Below are 20,754 nucleotides of genomic sequence, written 5' to 3' on the forward strand. Positions count from 1 at the left end.
TTTCATGTCCCCGGGAAATGAACGAGGCTTTCGAAATTAACGAGTCCTGGCCAATTTTGGTGGTCGGCGTCCGATTTGTAGCCAGTGATGATCAGGAAAAGATGTTTGTGAATTTCCAACGTAATTAACACGTGGTTGCCTGTATTATCGCCAGTTTCAAACGATTGTTTCGTCAAATTTTATGTACGAGAGTTGTGCGTGTTGTCGATAGTGAAATATCCCTTGGTCAGGGTTCTGATGAAATAAGATTACGTGTGTGAGTAAATTTGGGTTTAAATGCAGGAAGGGCCGTTAGTGATGATACAAGCAAATCGGAATGTCATGTAGGTGATGCTTTGTTTATTGGATGGTTTACATCTTCAGAGCCATTGCGTTGGTAATGGAGGTATGTATTGCGAAGCTGTTGAGAAATTTCCATGAAACAGGGCCACATTTATGTAGATGTGCTTGATGGTTTGTAAAACAGGGCTGAAACAGTTCACCTTTTGTTTTGTTGCATCTATAAAGTGCAGTTTTTTATTGTATTCAATCATGAAAACTTTAAGGTAATGTCAAACAAAGTTCCAGGAATTGAGGTCAATCAGAAGCAGTCTGTTTTTCTTCAGGCCCAGGGAGCAAGAGTTAAGTCCCTTAGGAAAGTAAGGATCTCAGAATTTCCACAGTTTTGTTAGTTTATAACTATTGAAAATCGTTTTCAACTTGCATTAACCCTTTCAACACCGCAGGCCGAATAATCGGCCACAACGTTATGAGTCCCCAGACACCGGAGGCCGATTAATCGGCCAGGCAGTAGTCACGTCAAAATGAGACATAATTTTAGGAACCTACCTGACTTTTGATTCATATATCAAATCTATCACATTTCACAATGTCTGAAAACACTTATTAAATTTCAATTTATCATATATTATCAGCATAATTAAAATTATAAACTATTTTTCGCAATATTATTGAAAACAACGATTCTCGGACACATGCCCGGTGGCGGGTCCACAATAACATTGTCAAAAAGCAAAATAGCGATGTTTGAGGAAATTATTAAATAAATTGAATAAACTAATGAATAAAATCAACAACAGCATTCATAAAAGTTGTCAAGCGTACATATAAAATTACTATTTCCATCTTTTTTGTGCGATCATGTAATGCAAGTCAAGTCACTGACAAGTGACATCTCGGCTCTCGCCGCCTCAATCTTCGCTTTCGGACCACGATGTTTAATCGCGAAAATACATACATGAAGCATTTTTGTCTGAGTCATAACCTAGCCACGATCGTCCAATAAGTTCCATAATTTCACGTATTGGTAGCGATTTCTTGCTTAATATGTTCAGAATAGCATTATTTTACCCAAAACTTTTGTCCAAATCTAAAGATTTCGTTTACGAGGGCGGTATCCATTGCCGTAATATGATTGGCTGCCTTAGGTCCGTGTCTGATTTTGACCAATCACAACCCTTATAGCAGACTGTGGCGAAAAGCGTCATTAGAAACCAATCTTTATCAATAAAATCGCTTCTTACAACTGTGAAAATACTCTTGGCAAGGGTACAGTGATATTGTTGATGTTCAGAGCTTCGAGCGATGCCCGACATCAAGCGATTTGCAGCATGTTATTCATCTGAAGCGAAAGCGGAGGTATTTTCAGTTGTTATGTCATTTTTACGGGCGGAAAGCTGCAGATATCGGAAATAGGCGACCATACATATTGTTTAAGAAATCTTTTTATAATAATTTTCTGATTACGTAAAAATGAAAATATAAAAGAAAAAGCCACGGGCAATTTATGACATGTCACAAATGGAAAAATCGCCATAGTTTTTGCTCCTTTAAAGTGGTTTATCTGGGCGTTACAAATGTAAGCTTGCATTTTCATTCAAATATAAATTTATTTAAGTTGTAGTTGTATTATTTGAATAATATTATAAAATAAACTTCATATTTATCAACAGTAGGATTAGATCTTTTAAATGGTGTATGGGATGTAGTAGCAATAGCGTTTTACAAGCTTATAATTTCCTTCACAAACATAGGCTTCATCTATGACCTCAGAGTCTCTGGGAACTTCGGTGTCATGGCAGTAAATGCCTCTGGTTGACTGGTGTTGAAAGAGTTAAATCGATACATATCATTTCACCTGATGAAGGAGTAAGAATATACTTCGAAACGTCGTGTCCATCACAATGAAGAAGTTGACATCCATAAAAGTCTTGCCTTTATGTGTGTCACATCTAAATGCCATTCAAAGAATCAATGATTTCATGTGTTGAAAGGATTGCTTGAAGTAACTGAAATGTTTTTCTCGCATTAGTATGTATTAAAATGAATAACAAGATTGAAATTTTCTCGGACGTTTTCTCCATTGCAAGTTTCCAGATGGTAGTGGAACCTGTGTAACCTCTCTTATCCTCTTTGTAAAAGCACATTTTGATAGCTCCATGTAGCAAAGTTTTACTGTGTGAGGTACTGGTACATTGAGTTTTACAAGGTTCTGACATTTTCAGACTCTTCTGCTTTACTTGACAACATGGCTCGGTGGTTTTTCATCATCATGAAATTTGATTCCAGATTTAATGTTGCAGCACGCTCATATCACAATAGGAATTTGATTAAATTGCATTCGTCAATAATTTCAGACACTTACAAGATTGCAATATCGGTGCGACAGCCTGAGAAAAAGAATTTGTGGCCATATGGCTTTTTTGGTAAAAAATTGAACTTTGAGGCCTCTATCCATTTATTCCCACAAGCACCTGCACAAAGTCATCAAATACTCGTCAACCTCCAAAACCTTATCATCACACCTCGGGAGTCGATGGAATGTCTGTCCTTTACATCAATTATGCATTATTGTGATATTGATCGACGTTGTCACTTTCATCGTATTGGAATTTACAATCTCAGCTGACTTTGGAATTCTGCCGGTTTATTTGCAGTTTTGCTGGATAAGCATTTTTCAATCAAGGTCATGTTGACATAGTGATGACTAGAGTTTGATTACAGTTAGTCAATCAGAGAGTAAGCCTTTTAAGATGAAGAAGATGAAGTAGAAGATGAAGGCTGATGAGAATAGGGGGATATATTTGACAGTAACTGTACCCAAAGGTAAACATGGTGAGGCCCAACTTCAATGAGGTTCTAATGCAGTTTGTTGACATTATTTCTCTTTTGATCATTATAATGATTATCATGCTCATCCGTCACTAATATTGCTCCAGGAAAGTAGCCTAGTTGTTTAAGTTGCGGCACACATTGTCAAAGGCTTGGGCTTGATTCTTTGTATGGGTACAGTGTTTGAAACTCATTCCTTTGAATACCCCACATTCTAGCCAAAATCTTGCATAATATAAAATCTTCCGCTTTCCAACAGATGTCCTCCTGTCTGTCAGCTATCCAATGAGTAGTTGTGTGGGAAACAGTATTTCAGTGTTTAACTGGACCTCCTGTTAAAGGTGGGAGAACATAACTTCTTTCCAGTTACCCAAGACCCCACTTGCAGTTACAATGGGGAGTTGGGGGGACTATTCACAATGTAATAGAGGTTTTAGTTTTGTTCACCATGGCTAGAACATTGCTAGTGTGGCTCAAAAACTTAATCATCCTTCTTCATAAAGGACAATGTCCTTATATACATCACCTGAGTTATGAAGAATAAGATGTTCATTGAATACTTAAACCATTTCATTAAACCCTTTTAACAAAATCCACAACCTCTGTAACTAATACATAATTCAGGATGTACATGTTTGACTGTTTAGTCATGCTGAACATGGGGTTTGATTCCCCACATTGGTACAATGTGTGACGCCTATTTCTGGTGTCCCCAGCCGTGATATTGCTGGAATATTGCTGAAAGCGGCGTAAAACCGACCGACCGACCGACGCTCCCTCACTCACTCACTCACTCACTCACTCACTCACTCACTCACTCACTCACTCACTCACTCACTCACTCACTCACTCACTCACTCACTCACTCACTCACTCACTCACTCACTCACTCACTCACTCACTCACTCACTCATACAGTGTCAGACTGTACTGGGTATTGAGTGGCCACGGCAATGGCTGCTGTATAATGGCCAATACTTTGAGTGAGTGAGTGAATGAGTATAGTTTTACGCCAGACATATCACTGCAGTGGACACCAGAACCACCAGCAAACACTTTAACCACTAGGCTACCCCACCGCTCTGCCAGTATTTTGATGATCATCAGTATAATGTATGGTGACTACAGCATGCTGTAGCTGGTTGATTGTAGGTCATTGTGCCTGATGTGCTTGTGAATTATTTCTTCTAAACGACATCTAGTTTTCATTAAATTTCTTCATTTAGTAGTGTCTTGTCTCAGAGTAAGATTAATCACATCCTTTAGAGGAGGATTTAAATCAGGCATGAATTCTTCCACTTGAGTTGTAATTTCAAAGAGGTAGTTAATCGTGATCCATTTAAAATGTTTGCAATATAAAATGGTTTCGGTAGATTAGGGCTCAGAATAACCATTCGATTGATGAGCATGTCAAAACGGTCAAATTAAACCTATTACAAGACGAGGATGATTCACGTGCGATGCAAGCTTGCTGACTCTTGTTTGTATACGACCAACACACCAGACCTCTGTCTCAATACACTTCCAGTGTCAGGTTCTGGGAGTTCGAGCAAACGTTCTTGAAGGGAATGGCTCCGGCACCAAGGTTAGGGTGCAAATATTGAAGGTTTTGTGAGGGGATACGCATGAGATATCAAACAATAGGGGTGTTTGGATAAGCACATCTTGGTTGATGGTTGACCTTATGAAGACCTTGAGTAATTGATTTCATGGTTGTTGATTTGTTGGAAACATGGTAAATGAAGCTAATTTTGTAGGTGAAGTTGACAATCATCGCTGCAGTAATCCATAGAGAATATGATCTATTTACTTGTGTCTACTTTCTGAGTGCAGAATAAAAAGATTATCTTAATGCAACTAAGAATTTAGAAAATCTAACCCTTTATTGCCTTTCAGGGTTGTACCTTGACTTTGAATTTTTTTATCTGAGGTTAAGTAAATTTGACATAATATAAACAATTATTTAAAAACATTGAAATGCATGTACCATGTACCCAGAAATCCCATCCGCTTTTCATAAAGCCATAAAATGTGGATCATAGCTGCCTGAAATAGATGGTTTGTTGTTTAACACCACACTCAGCAAATATTCAGCTATATCTCCGCTGTCTGTCAGTAAGCGGGTGTGGACCAGACAATCCAGTGATCAACATCATGAGCATCGTTCTACACGTTTGGGATGCAATGACAGGTATCAACCAAGTCAGCAAGTTTGACCACGTTAGTCACCTCTTATGAGAAGCATGGGTTACTGAAGACCAATTTTAACCCGGATCTTCAGAGTGAGTGAGAGAGTGAGTTTAGTTTTACGCCGCACTCAGCAATATTCCAGCTATATGGCCGCGGTCTGTAAATAATGAAGTCTGGACCAGACAATCCAGTGATCAACAACATGAGCATCGATCTACGCAATTGGGAACCGATGACATGTGTCAACCAAGCCAGTGAGCCTGACCACCTGATACCGTTAGTCGCCTCTTACGACAAGCATGGGTTACTGAAGGTTCATTCTAACCCGGACCTTCACTGGTAGATCTTCACAGGTACCTGAGATTGAGATGATAGACATTTAACGATTAACCTTAAAGTAAGCTAAATTATATAAAACACACTTCATATTTTTTGCAAAGCTCAGTGTTATATATTTTCACATCAAGCCTCAATGGAAACCATTGCTACTGCAACAGGAATTGTGTTGAACTAACAGGGCAAAAAAACTTTATGGAACTTTTTTAGCCTGAAGCTAATGATATGTTAAATCACAGGAAATGTCAAATTACGGCTTGCAGTGACTTTTAGCTCACATTGAAGTTTTGACGGTCATTGTGTGAAGTGATTAATTTCCCCCATCTCCATGCACTGCATCCTGTTGTCGGGTGATGTTCGGAGTTCACAGTTGGCATGTTTCGCTTTCATTTTGGGCTGGTTATTTAAAGAACAGTTTTTCATCTATATGTCAAATAGGTCCATTTGGTGGAATAGAGGAATTCTAAGCTAGATAACAGGCTAGATAAAAGAATGTTCCTGTAATTTATTATTTTTTGTTTGTTTGTGTTTTTGCTTTAAAGCAGCATAATGCTTTGTAGCTTGGAAAGATGCAAATCATATGTTAATTTGTATTTTGATAAGTTTGTAAGGGGCAAGGGTAGTTTCGTTGTATAAGGAGCCACAATTTGATGTACAGAGTTGTGTCCCTTTGGCCATCAGGGCAACATACGATTGGCAGTTTGGATTCTAGCTGTTTCAAATGTTGTCAGTGATAATCATCACCTAAATATCTTTGGATTTTACTCCCACATCAACTAAAATAATGTTCAGGGCAGCATGTTAAACTCATGGAACCAGTGTGCGAAATAGCCACTGGCCCGCTAGCCCGTGGCTAGTAAATATCCAGTCGGTCCAGTAAATCTCCACAGTCACTGGCCCGACTGTTCATGGGGTCATTTTGTTAATATATCACTCTCTTCGACTTATTAAGTTATAACACACTTTTAAATCATGCAAGATTATTGCCTGATAATAATGTTCATCATATTAGCAGCTTAGTGATGTCATGCCGACAATATCCTATTCTCATCTATTTTTGTAATCTTTTGCTTAGTTTCTACATTCAAATTTTGGGGTAGAGAATTATTTTGTGGTCTAGTAACTTTCAGGCATAGCTAGCCTAACTGGCTAGCAAAATTTGGAAACTATTTTGCACATTGCATGGAACACAGAATATATGTACTTGCCAGTACATCAAAACACATGTCAGGAACTCCACAGAGCTGCTTATTTCTCAAAATATGAAAATAGTTGTTAGGACAACAGTATCAAGTAACACCAACCTTTGCCAGAAAAAAAGATAACGAAAACATGTCTCAAATGGCAATTCTACATCAATCATTTACAAAAATAGAACATGATTGATTTTCATCCTGATAACACTGTCAGATACAAAATTGACTTATGTAAAATATACTATATGTTCACAAAAGTTGTTATGAAACTATGTGCTTCTTTCTAAGTATCATGATTAAGTTTGAAAAAGTTGTTAACTCTGACAAGTTTTCAATTAGGGTTATTTTTCAGTTCAGGTAGTATTGTGTGTTAAAGACTTCTTGTCTGCTGTTGTAACCAAGGCTTCTATCCAACCCTTTCTCGGGCGTAAATATTCTCTGACCTCTGGAATGGAATTGCTGGGGTGATGAGACTGTTTCAGTGGCTTCAGTGGCTATGATGTATAGATTGTAATCAATACTTTGTACAGGGAGAAAGATAGTTGATGGTTTATCAGAGAAGGTGTCAGATGTGACTTTATTGGAATTTCAAAGATTTCTTGTAGCTTTATGTGATATGTGTCTGTTTGTGTTGATGTACAAAATTATCTGCTAACAAATCTGAATGTCTATTTCTTTTTAGCCCATCAGTGGGTAGCCTAGTGGTTAAAGCGTTCGCTTGTCACGCTGAAGACCCGGGTTAGATTCCAAACATGGGTGCCATGAAAGTGTTGGAATATTGCTAAAAGTGATTTAAACCCATACTCACTTTTTAGCTCACCTGGCTTTTTTTATTGTCCTTTGTGATATTTCTTTAGAGGGTTTGCAAAATTAATGTTGGCTGCTGTCGAAATGAATTGATTTTACTTAATCTTAATCTTTAATGGATTATTTTAGTTTTAGAAGTATAATCTGGTCAGTATGATCAGTAATAACAGTCAAACATTCTCTTTTAGCAATATTCCAGCAATATTGTGGCGGGGACACCAGAAATGGGATTCACACATTGTATTCATGTGGGGAATCGAACCCAGATCTTCAGCTTGATGAGCGAATGCTTTAACCACTAGGCTACCCACCTCCCCTACAAGCATAAGTAGTGACCCACTGATCTATGAAGGAGAAAGGTTTTGAAAGGTCAGGTTTAACTGTGACTTGATGTCTTGACACACAGGAACAAATGTTTGATTTCTACACAGCAGCCTGGATCTTCTGATCTGTCATTGTCAGTGCCATCTGTTGGCTGGAGAGGTTTCACACTTCGCAAGTAGTGGCCCGACATTAATTTTCTTATTTATGATCAAATTGAAAGGAGTCGTGCTTGTGGAACAATGTCCATCTGAAGTTTGTGATAGTGGACTAAATTGGTCGTTTTGTGATTATAGTTTAATGGCAGTCAACTGGAATCATGTTTTGCAGTGTTGCTAGGCTGCTGTAAGGAAGAACTGATTCCTGTTTATCATTTGGTAGATGGTGTGCAGAGGTACAGATAAGCTGCGTATCTGCGTAAATTACGCACATATTTATGTGAAAACTCAATTCCTATTAAGTCTTGCGTACAAGTACGCTTGAAGTTTTGTAAATACTCAATACATTTATCTTACATGCGTACTTACAAAAATAGATCAAATAACTAAGGTATATTGAGAAGTTCTATTTCAGCACATGCATTTGGCAACTTGCAGTCTTTCATGTCGTTTCATATTACAGATCAAATATAAATAACAAACCTTTAAAACAAAATTTTATACTTTACTATATTTTTATAATTAATGGAAAATGGCCAAATTCCCAATTGAGTTTGAGTGAGGGGGGTACAGTTTATTTGGTTACTCAAAGGAAACTTAGGATACCCAATTGAGTGAGTTTAGTTTTACACCCCACTCAGCAATATTCCAGCTATATGGCGGCGGTCTGTAAATAATCGAGTCTGGACCAGACAATCCAGTGATCAACAGCATGAGCATCGATCTGCACAATTGGGAACCGATGACATGTGTTCCCAATTGAGATGAGCACAAGAGAGTACATAACTCAATGACCCATAAAGTTATCTGTAGCTCTGGGTGTGTGAACATACATGACAGTATAGGATGTTGTTGAATAACTAATAACTTGGTTGGTTGGTTTGTTGTTTAACGCCACAGGGCGGTGGGGTAGCCTAGTGGTTAAAGCGTTCGCTCGTCACGCCGAAGACCCGGGTTCGAATCCCCACATGGGCACAATGTGTGAAGCCCATTTCTGGTGTCCCCCTCCGTGATGTTGCTGGAATATTGCTAAAAGCGGCGTAAAACCAAACTCAGTCAGTCAGTTTAACGCCACACTCAGCAATATTCCATCTATATGGGGCAGTCTGTAAATAATCAAGTCTGGTGGTAACTGATTACTTGATCAAGACCTGGTTGATCTGCTGGTGAGATTACAAGTGAATATTTGATGTTCATGCTGTTCACCTTCAGTTTTTCTGATCCAAAGAGACATTTGATGTTCATGCTATTTACCTTCAGTTTTTCTGATCCCAATATAGTGAGATTACCAGTGAACATTTGGTGTTCATGCTTTTGTCCTTCAGTTTTTCTGTTCCAAATCTGGTTAGATTACAGGTGAACAATTGATGCTCTCACAACAGTTTCAATGTAATATCACCTAAACAAATACTACAATCCGCGGCAATTTCAGGCTCTCATAAACTTTCATCATCCCACCGGGTACCCATCAATACAACCCATGAATCAACCCGCTATGTTTTTAATTGTACAGTTTCAAACTTTCACCACCATCTAATCTAAATGTTCTTGTTTTCAGCCGTGAGTAGGCAGGGATCATGCAGATCAAAGCTCCCCCCAGCTTCCAGCCGCTGGATGTTCGTAGCCAGCAGTACCAGCCCCCTCCGCCATGCCGGTCCCGCTACCGGAAGTTTGACCTTTACAGAGACGTACAGCAGTTCTTTCAGATCGACAACCATGCTATTCAGGTAACCTACAGATGCAACTCGGTGCTCTACAGCCAGGCTGCCAATAGCAGTGCAGTAGGCCGGACAGTTAGATGGAGCATTTAGTGTTATGGCTCATTGGGCTACTAGATTGTGTCATTTCAGCTATTTTTGAGATGAGCAGAAAATCTATATTTGATTACAGGGATGAAATGAGGTATTATTGGTGAATAATAACAGGGAAATGTTTTTATTCATCAAAAATTTTAACTTCATGTAAAGTCTGGTTATATATTTTTTATTTGATTTTCCAGAGGTAGTATTTGCCAGATATATTTGCAACTTAAAATACAGCATATAACGTAAAAATTAAATTGATAAGATTTCTGTTTCATAGTTTTACGAAATATTGAAGTATGATTATCTGTAGCCATACAAATCTACAAGCTAACCAGCATGTGATGACGAACTTGCAGTGTCACTCTGACCTGTCATGACCTTTACGATAATGCACTGCATGTCTGCTGAATGGCACAAACTAGGTTTAATTGTTTCAAACAATCATTTTGTTGTGAGCATTCATTCTTCAGTTTTAGACTCATGGGGATAATAATGTTGTGTTAATAACTTGTTTTTTTTTAAAAAGCTGACAATGTCTTGTCCTAACCTTTGTCTTTGGATACTGAGAGAAAAAGATGTTTCCATAGAGAAGCCTTCTTAACCTTCAAAAGCCAAGAAAGTTCCCTAGATCCTGTTTTAACAACATTTTTCCAACAAGCACATCGCTTCCATAACACAATCCCACACAAACATGCTTCCACTTTTAGAGTTGTTTACCCTTCTACCTGTAGGAAGCAGTAGTGTCAATCATGCATGAGGCTTCCCTTAACGAGCCATAAACACAAGTAGGACGAGTACATTCTATAGTTTGTGTTTAATGCAGCACTCTGAAGTATTCCAGGTATTTGACAGTGGTCTATATATAATTGAGTCTGAACCAGACAATCCAGTGATATACATTGATCCTTGCAGTTCGAATATGATGATTGCAATCAACCAAGCCTTACTACACAATTCTTTGAGCATATGTACTTGGGCTATATATTCTTGCCTAGAATCATATCTGATAAAGTAGGTAATCCAAGTGATAGGCGTACGTCACATTAATCACAGGTAATAGACATGACAGGAAAAACCCTGATTACCTTACAGGTGAACTGATTAGATTTGATACTGTGAATAATTTTTTGATAAATCAGGGCTCGATTTAGTGCTTTGTTACTTGCACTGGTGCAACCCAATATTACAACGTGCAATGTAGTTATTATTCTAACTTGCACAAGGTGCAGGTCAATTTCTGAGTGGGTAAACTTCTCAATAAAACATCTTAATAATTCAATAGCATAGTTCTTTCGTTACATATTGCAATAAAAGCAGTGCAACTGGAATTTGGCAGGTGCAACTAGGTTTTTATCTTAGGTTGCACCTGGTGCAAGTAGGTTAACATCTCTTAAATCGACCCCCTGATAAACGTATTCAGAAGAGATAAGTTCTGTTCGTTAAACCATGTGGGCCAGTATGTGGCATTTGGCTAAATGTCAGGTGACTGAATGATATTTCAGAAGTACTTACGGAAATTGTGATATTGGGATGGTAGCAGGTACATCCTGGGAACACCTTATACTTACATGTTCCTATGGTAACACCTCATGTTGTATCTCACCTCTGTGGTGAAATGGATAGTGTCTGTCAGGAGAGCTAAACATCGGTTGTTTCCCCAACCTGTGTCATACTGAAACACACAAAATGTTACTTTTTGTTTCCCTGCCTGATGCTTGGGGATAAAACATGGATTTGCTGGCTCATAGTCAGTCTACTGTATCTGGGTAGGGTAACCTTATGAAATTGTGGCATAGTATCTCAGTGGGCTAGCAATATAATATTGGCATAACAGACTGCAGAAACACACACACACACACATGTGCTTGCATATTACCGAGACAAATAATGTTGAAAGTATTTACAAATAAAACAAACTCTGTGAACCTACAAATACAACATAAAAGCCTCCAACTCCCAATATGAGGTTTTGATTACATATTCTCTTTTGGTCCAAAAATATTTGAAATAAAAGAACTAAAGTACTACTAAGTGCAGAGAATTGATTCAAAGGTGATAAACAATATGAAGGTCACAACTTTAATGGAAGGTGGGTGAGGTTGACAGAATTATTATCATATTTTGTCGTTTTAATCTCCAATCCTGGGGATGAACTTTTTTAATTGTAGCATACCTGTTTTCTTTTAATGTATGGCTAGGTTTGCTAAATTGCTAACGGCTGAAGGGATGGTGTAAATCCAGCTAGGGTCCATGCAGGAAGCAAATGTACTGTAAGTCCCCATGGTCCCTAGTATGGTGATCTACCTTCAGTTGTTGACAATCTGTAGCCCGTTTTTATATTGTATTGTCATCTATGGTTAAACTGTTTAAGATTTAATTACTAGTTTTAAATTCGTCTCGGTGATAATCTAGTTATTTTACTGTCCTTTGTAGACAGGTTTTTATAATTTACTATTAATTACTATGTATACCAATTAATTGTTCTCGTCACGATATGGCTGAAATATTGCCGATGTGACAATAAATTTAAACTCACTCACTCACTCACTGAGGATGACAGTTCTGTGAATGTGTCTTTGTTTGTGTGCAGGTCGCCCAGCAGGACCATGACAACTTCCTGGACCTCATCTGGCACCTGGTGTACAGCCAGAACTATCACTCCGACCTCGACAAGGCCAGGTCAGTCTCAACCACATCTAGTTGCATAGTCCCTAAACCGCAACGCTTTCTGCAATGCTCAAGTCCTAAAAGAAGCAAGCCTAGATTTCCTCAGATTCTGCAATCTCCCTTCTCACTGAAGCTCCTTTTTAGTTGAAAAGGAATTGTTTGTTTCTATCAAAATTATATATATTCAGAGACGAAGTGCCAGTCTAATCTACCTCCAGTTCTTTCATTACTCTCTGTCTATCCTGCAACCACATGATAATACCTTGTTGATAAAATGTACATGTGATACGTAGCTATAGCCATCCTTGTTATATTTCAGAGTTATTTTCCGCTGGATGACCTCCAAGAACATGTACACAATCACCTTCCGTGAGAATGTCCGTGCCGGCAGCCCCGAAGAAGTCATTCTGTCTTTCAAGAACAAGCAAGGGACGTATGCCAGGATCTTCGAGACTATGTGCAGGTAAGAAACCTCCCTGAGAGATGTATTCTTGTTTGTTAGAGAACAGCTAAAGCCTGCAGATCACAATATATAAAACAACAGTGAGGTAACAGAAATGCTGTTAAAATTTTAAGTCATTCAATTACTTTGGATCAGGGGCTGGTAGTCAAGAACTGTAAGTCTGTCAGAAGGATTTGAGTGAAAAGCAGTGTTTATTTAACCCAACATCAAGATCCTTGGTTAAGGGACAAACATCTACTGGCAAACAAGGATAAGTTGAGCACCGACCTGACAATTGACCCGTATTGGCATGTATGAGTGCCGCCCACTGGTGCTTGCCATTGAGAGCGAAGGGCCCCAGGTTGTCCGCGATCAAGTGCAGTTGCTACACCGACCATGTGAGAGTCTTATGAGCAAGGTGTGTGCAGCTACGCGCAAAATCAATTTCATCGTCATGCACTGCACGTGCACTTGCCTACATCTGCTCTCCCTTCCACAAACTAAATGGGTTTGCTCACTGCCGTGCACTGTCTACTTCTTGTAAACATGTTCTCTGCTGCCGGTCCAACTTATCCTTGTTTGCCAGTATATTTTTGTCAGTTGAACTCTTCTCACTGCTCAGTTTCTGAAATGAACTAATGTGTATTTGAATTTCATTGGGTGAAGGGAAATAATTCTGTTGGTTTGCCATTTTTGTTATGCATTTTGGTAACTGAGATATGTAAGTCAGTAAGGTGAATGTATTTCACTGATTCCTGTAAACATTGATGTACCTGTGTGAGACCTGTGAAGGTCCGGGTTAGAATTGATCTTCAGTAACCCATGCTTGTTGTAAGAGGCAACTAACGGGATCGGGTGGTCAGGCTCGCTGACTTGGTTGACACATGTAAGAGACGTGTGAGAGCCTTATATCCCTTGAGAAAATGGGTCCAATATGCAATGCTGTGTCCATATATGTGAGAATCTTTGACCATGGTTTGCCCTTGTCTGTTTTAGGTTCTCTGGCGTGCAGTCTGTTGTGTTGACCGGTTATGCAAAGGGCCTAGACTACCGCCCCGGCGATAAATTCAAGGGCAACGACTACAACCACAGCTGGAACGGAATCCTCATCGACGGCAACTGGTATCTGGTAGACTCCCACTGGGCTACAAGGTACCTCACCTCTGAGAAGAACGCTCCAGAAAATCTGGTAAGTACAGAGACTCAGTGTCAGGACACAAAGGAATTTGTGAATTTGACTGCTTCACTTAAGTCCTAATTAAGATGGCCGAGTTGTGGTCAAAGGGAGATAATTCAGGCATTATTGATTTGAGGCTTGCACAGCTGGGTGAGTCCGTATGATCAGGGGGCAATGGGGTAGCCTAGTGGTTAACCCATTCAACACCGTAGGCCGGAAAACCGCCAAGACGTCACCAGTCCCCAGACACCGTAGGCCGGAAAACCGGCCTGGGCAGTAGTCGCATCAAAATGGTATATAATTTTAGGAACCTAACTAACATATGATTCATTTATCAAATCTGTCACTTTTCATAATGCCTGAAAACACTTATCACATTTCAAATGGCCATATATAATCAACAGAATTAGAATTATAAACTATTCTTCGCAATGTTATTGAAAAAAACGATTCTCGGACACATGCTTCGGCAACGTGTCCACATCAGAGTTGTCAAAGAGCAAAGTAACGATGTTTCGAGATAATAATTACACAAATTGAATAAACGGAAGAATAAAATCAACAACAGTACTCATAAAAGTTGTCAAATGAACGTTACAACTTACTATGTCCATCTTTATTGTGCGATCGTGTAATGTAATTCAAGTGACATCTCGGCTTTCGTCGCTTCGAACTTTATGCTCGGACACGATGTTTAATGCTGAAATATATGCATTAAACTTTCTTGTCACAGGTCATAACCTAGCACGATATGTCCACTAAGTTCCATAATAGGTGGTGATTTTTTGCGTAACACGTTCAGAATAGCATGATTTTACCCAAAACTTTCGTCTGAACCTGCAGGTTCGTTTACGATGACAGTATCCATTGCTGTTATCTGATTGGCTGCCTTAGGTCACGTGTCTGATTTTGACCAATCACAACCCTTATAGCAGACTAGAAACCAGTCTTTATCCAATAAAATCGCTTCTTACAACTGTGAAAATACTCTCGGCAAGGGTACAGTGATATTGTTGATGTTCAGAGCTTTCGAACGATACCCGACATCAAACGATTCGCCTCGCATGTTATTCATACAAAGCTTCGAAAATGGTGGTATTTTCCGTTGTTGTGTCATGTTACCGAGCGGAAAGCCACTGATATCGGGAAATAGGCGACCATACATATTATTTAAGAAATCTTTTTATAATAATTTTCTGATTATGTAAAAATGAAAATATAAACGAAAAAGGCACGGGCATGTTATGACATGTCACAAATGGAAAAATAATCGCCTCATTTTTTGCTTCCTTCGTGGTTTATCTGGACATATAAATGTGTAAGCTTGCATTTTCATTAAAAATTAACTTAATTAAGTTTTAGTCGTATTACTTGAATAATATGATAAAAAATAACTTTCATATTTATAAACAGTAGGATTAGACCTTTCAAATGGTGTATGATATGTAGTAATAATGATTTACGAGCTGATATTTTCATTGATAAACATAGGCTTCATCTATGACCTCAGAGTCTCTGGGAACTTGGTGTCATGGTAGTAAATGCCTCTGGTTGACTGATGTTGAAAGAGTTAAAGCATTCGCTCATGAGGGCTTAGACCTGGGTTTGACACACCTTTTCCAGTGTCCCCCGCCGTGATATTGCTATATTATTGCTAAAAGCAGCGTAAAAGTAAACTCTCACACTCCATTAACAAAGGTTCGATTGACTAAGTTTGATTCCTAACAGTGATATGACCTAAGTATTGTTTAAGGCCATGTTATGTCCTTCTGAACCACTATACAGACATATTCTGACATGTACTTTCAGGTGTATGAGTACGATGACTTCTACTTCCTGACTGACCCCGAGCAGCTCATCTACAGCCACTGGGCTCACAAGTCCGAATGGCAGTTGCTGACCGCCCCCATTGTCCTGCAGGACTTTGAGAACCTGCCGCTGGTCAAGTCCTACTTCTTCAAATGCGGGATGTTCTTCATCTCTCACCATGTTGGTGTAGTCGAGACGAAGAAGGGGAAGATCGCCATCACTGTTGGCTTCTCGAAACCTACAAACTTCACCTACAAGATCGTCTTTTCTGATTCCAACGATGAGACCTACCAGGGCCAGAAGCTGAAGAACTTCGCCCTCCAGGAGCACGGCAAGAACCAGACAACTACTTTCATCTTCAGGGCTCCCAAATCGGGCCAGTATTACTTCACAATCTTCGCTCAACTCCTGACCGGGGAACTCGGTGTCAAGAACGTCTTCACAGCTTCAGCTGAGTACAAGGTCATCGCCGACACTGCTTCCAACGACGCGAAGCCCCTCCCCAACTGCTCCGACAGCTGCTGGGGTCCAGGTGTCGCCGTTGACCAACTCGGCATCGTCGCCACTCCACCCCAGGGCATCATCCCAACAACCGATGGAAGGGTGAACCTGGAGTTCAAGAAGACCCGCCCGGCTTTCCTCCTGGCCAAGCTGAGGAAGAACGGAGTTCGTGAGGAAGACCTTGAAGCGTGTATTCGAGATGACGACCAAGGCGACAAGATTTTGGTGACGGCTGACCTCCCATCCAAGGGCGAATATGGTATTGAGGTGTACGGCAACGATCCCAACAAAGATGGCGACACATACACCCACATCTGCCAGTACTACGTCCACTACGCTGACCCCGCTGAGCAGAACAATGCCTTCTATCAAGAATCCCCAGACAAAGCACGCTATTTTGGAGGCGGACAAGGAACTTTGGACGGACAAGGATATAACCCAGATTACGCAGGGGTGAGTGTTGTCATACTTTCATATGTGGAGTTTTAGAAGTCTTCTTTCCTATATACATGTATGTACAACCTCGGAAGGAAGGAAAGCGAAGTGATGAGAGTTTTTGCTCCTGGTGCATGTGGTGCATGGCTGCAAAGGTCACCTTAGCACAATTTGTGAAGTCTGACCTTTTGAACAGTTTTTTTTGAGCTGCAGTGTGAAGAGAGATGGAATTGTGGTGAAGCCAGTCAGTTAATGTGGTAACTCACCAAGCACATACATGGATAAGATAAGATAATTCTTTATTGCCCGTGAGGGAATTTATCTTACATCTGAATGAGCATAAATACATTTAAATCAAATAAATACATAAAAACATGATCATAATTATATACAAATGTACAAGAGCATGAGAATGGAGAACATTAACGGTTATTCAACAAAGAATTGATAATGGTATAAAAGACATTTTATAATGCTTGCATTTGCACCTTGGTACATTATACCGACGGCCAGAGGGTAAAGTTCAAAACATTCATGTAAAACATGAGAGGGATCAGTATTAATTTTTGTAGATAAATTTAGTGCCTTTCCTCCATGACATTCATCTATTCTCTTAAAAATATGTAGGACATTTTCTCTCCTTGTTTTATAATCTTGTTCATTCATGGTTGTCCCTCTTCAAATGCACCTGGGGCGGTTGGGTAGTCTAGTGGTTAAAGCGTTGGCTCGTCACGCCGAAGACCCGGGTTCGAATCCCCACATGGGTACAACGTGTGAAGCCCATTTCTGGTGTTCCCCCGCCGTGATGTTGCTGGAATATTGCTAAAAGCGGGGTAAAGCCAAACTCAGTCAGTCAGTCAAACGCACCTTCTCCTTTTATGCCCCAGGATGTTGAAAATGATATTTGAGCACATATGTATCCATTGAGTGGGTTAAAAATGTTGAAGCTATCGGAATATTGCAATGGGTGTGGGAATTTAGTACTTTTAAAAGCTGATAAGTATGTTAATATATCATAGTGATAACCACCGCCAGAATATCCAGGTAAATATTGGTCTTCAGCAACCCTTGTGGCATCTGTCAGGATCGCTGACTTGGTAGTGCATGTTTACTAATGCTCATCGAGACAATCACTGGATTGTCTGGTCAAGATTTGATAACCTACGGATCACAGTCATATAACAGGAATATGTCACATAAATAAACAAACAAACAAAACAGCTTCATGGGAATTGAATCCTGTTTTGTTTGTAGTATAAAGCCCAGGAACTAATTTATGCTTCATGAAGTGGCTGTTTTTGCATCCTTGTGTTGAGAGTGGGAATACAATGCAATATTTCATAGCTTCTGGTGATGACACATTGCTTTAGGCTGAAAATGAGGAACTGTCTCTCAGGCACTGTTGCATCACTGTAAATCCTGTTCGTCAGACATATGTGTTGTATCTCAAAAAAGAATAAGTGTTCCTTCATCATATAAGAGCCAGGAAGATCCGGGTTAGAATTGGTCTTCAGCAACCCATGCTTGTCGTAAGAGGCAGTTACGGGTTCCCTGTTTTCATAGGAGTAATTGTCTTTTAATAGTTGCATCCCTTTGTTGCTGTGCCAGGATCAGCTGATGTGTTCTCTTGTCATTATAATGAAAATGTTACTCTTTGCCATCTACAATGGGGGCGGCGGGGTAGCCTAATGATTAAAGTGTCTGCTCATCATGCTGGAGACCCGGTTCGAGTCCCCACATGGGTACAATGTGTGAAGCCCATTTCTGGTGTTCCCCGCCGTGATATTGCTGGAATATTGCTAAAAGCGGCGTAAAATCATACCCACTCACTCACTCATCTGAAATGTTTAATGAAGTAGAAACTTTTATTTTTAAATTTTCACGATTTGACACTCTTTTACGATTGAAGCTAGTGAATTGGTTTGTATAAATTCTAAAGTTTAAAAAGTATGAAGTGATGTTGATTTGCACTCCTTCATAAGACCATCCTGGTCATCACTACAGCTTTTTTTTCATGTCTTTAAATAAAAATAAGAATATCAGTAATTATGTTAGTCATAATAGTCAATAAAATGCTTTGACATGTAGCAGTTTTTGAGAAATTGTTTCAGTTTCACACAACTCATTGTCAAATGATGATAGGAAACAGGTCTATAATTTTATTTCCTGCATTTTGGGTTTAAATAGGACTCAGTAAAAATGTGAATACATGACTGTTTATATACAGTTTCATGTTCATTTTAATAAATGGTACACACATCTTTAATAGATCGTATGCATAATACTTCAATACAAGGATGTGAGAGCTGTTGTGAAAGTTGAAATTTTTTGTTTGTTAAATGTTTACATTGTGGAATATGAAAACGGAATTAATAAGTCTCGTACTATACATAGAGAGCTGGAGCACAGTTTCATTAGGCAGAAGTTCACTTGAAGCCAGACCAGCCATAGCACAGGAAGTTAACTTGAACACGGAAATGCCATTTACTGTGAGAGGAAGAGATTATGAACTCAAAGTGCTCCATTTCAACTGTTGACAGTTTCCTTGATTTCAAATTCCAATGTTTGTGGAACCTATTTTCACACCAATGCGATCAACCCTTCAAATAACAATAGACTGGTCCGTTGTTTCAAAAAGAAGATTCTATGTGCCTCATTTAGGGGTGATGCACGAAACAGGAAACTTTATGTCCTCTCATTGATGTCATATACTTTTCAAGGATTGTTTGTCAACATGGTCTGATGACACAGACTATCCCAAGTGTGAAGGATTGTCAGTTTTAATCTTACTTGTATGGTGTCTCGGAAGATACACAATTTCCACAATGGCGTCTGAACCTCCCCGCTATGTCTCACAAATGGTGTTCAATGCAAGTATCCTTTCCGCTTATTTCTTTATTCAGAAATTTGATTCATATCAGAAAAGCATTTTTGATAAAATCACGTTAATGGATTGAAGTTATGTTTGTGTTTGAAATTGTTTAAACCGTAATTGGACTTACATGAAGGCACACAAATCGTACCCTGTTTCTTTGATGTACATGACAGATAACGATAAACACACTTCCAGGCTGACGACAGCTGTTTCATGTCAATAACTAAGTTTAGTCAAACCCAACCTCACGGTCAAAATCATGTTATTTATTCAATATAGATTTGTGATTTAATTGCTAATATGGCACATGTTACAAAGATTTGAGTGTGGAAATGTTAAAAACAATCAACATGTTCAAATGGTTTGCAAATACCGTTTTTTGTCAGAGAGGCCTTGTAAGGATTAGATTTCTCATACCGGATACGGTAGTCTAAAAAGTAAACAAAATGAGATGATATTTTCATGGCAGAAGCCTAAATATGAACATGCTTTTTAACCAAGCAATTGTTATATTAAATTTATCTCTGCACTTTTATCTACATTTTCAAAGACAATAAGCTTAGTTGAAAAAAAGAAAAGACTTGCTAAAAACTTCTTCCTGTGTTGAAAATGAACAATTCTCTTCGCATATTCATGTCTGATAGCTATCATAATTGTAATGTAGGTGTTGCACATTTCTTTAATAATCAGGGACAGTGGTAGGAAAAGAGTCTTGATTAGGACTGCAGCACTATACTTAGTGTCAAGTGACAAATATTTTCAATTTCCCCTAAACTTACATTGATATCTCTATTCCTGAGGGTGTGAGACCCATGGAGATCTGGGGAGGAATTGGTCTTTGGCAACCTATGCTTGTAAGTGGCGAGTAGCGGGATTGGGTGGTTAGGCTCGCTGACTTGGTTGACATATGTCATGGTATCCCAG

The 20,754-nt window shown here is 39.2% G+C and overlaps 1 protein-coding gene across 1 annotated transcript in view; it reads left to right on the forward strand.

The window, feature by feature from the left end:
* Window positions 1-20,754, forward strand: part of LOC124281931 — a 69,347-nt gene that overhangs the window by 33,899 nt on the left and 14,694 nt on the right. The window contains 5 exon segments of the mRNA XM_046717937.1: window positions 9,678-9,846; window positions 12,515-12,603; window positions 12,911-13,054; window positions 14,030-14,222; window positions 16,020-16,973. Coding sequence (XP_046573893.1) covers window positions 9,697-9,846; window positions 12,515-12,603; window positions 12,911-13,054; window positions 14,030-14,222; window positions 16,020-16,973 — 1,530 coding nt within the window. The 5' untranslated portion in view covers window positions 9,678-9,696.

This window comes from Haliotis rubra, unplaced genomic scaffold, assembly GCF_003918875.1.
Source record: "Haliotis rubra isolate DU_JTF1 unplaced genomic scaffold, ASM391887v1 Scf290, whole genome shotgun sequence".
Classification (NCBI taxonomy): domain Eukaryota; kingdom Metazoa; phylum Mollusca; class Gastropoda; order Lepetellida; family Haliotidae; genus Haliotis; species Haliotis rubra.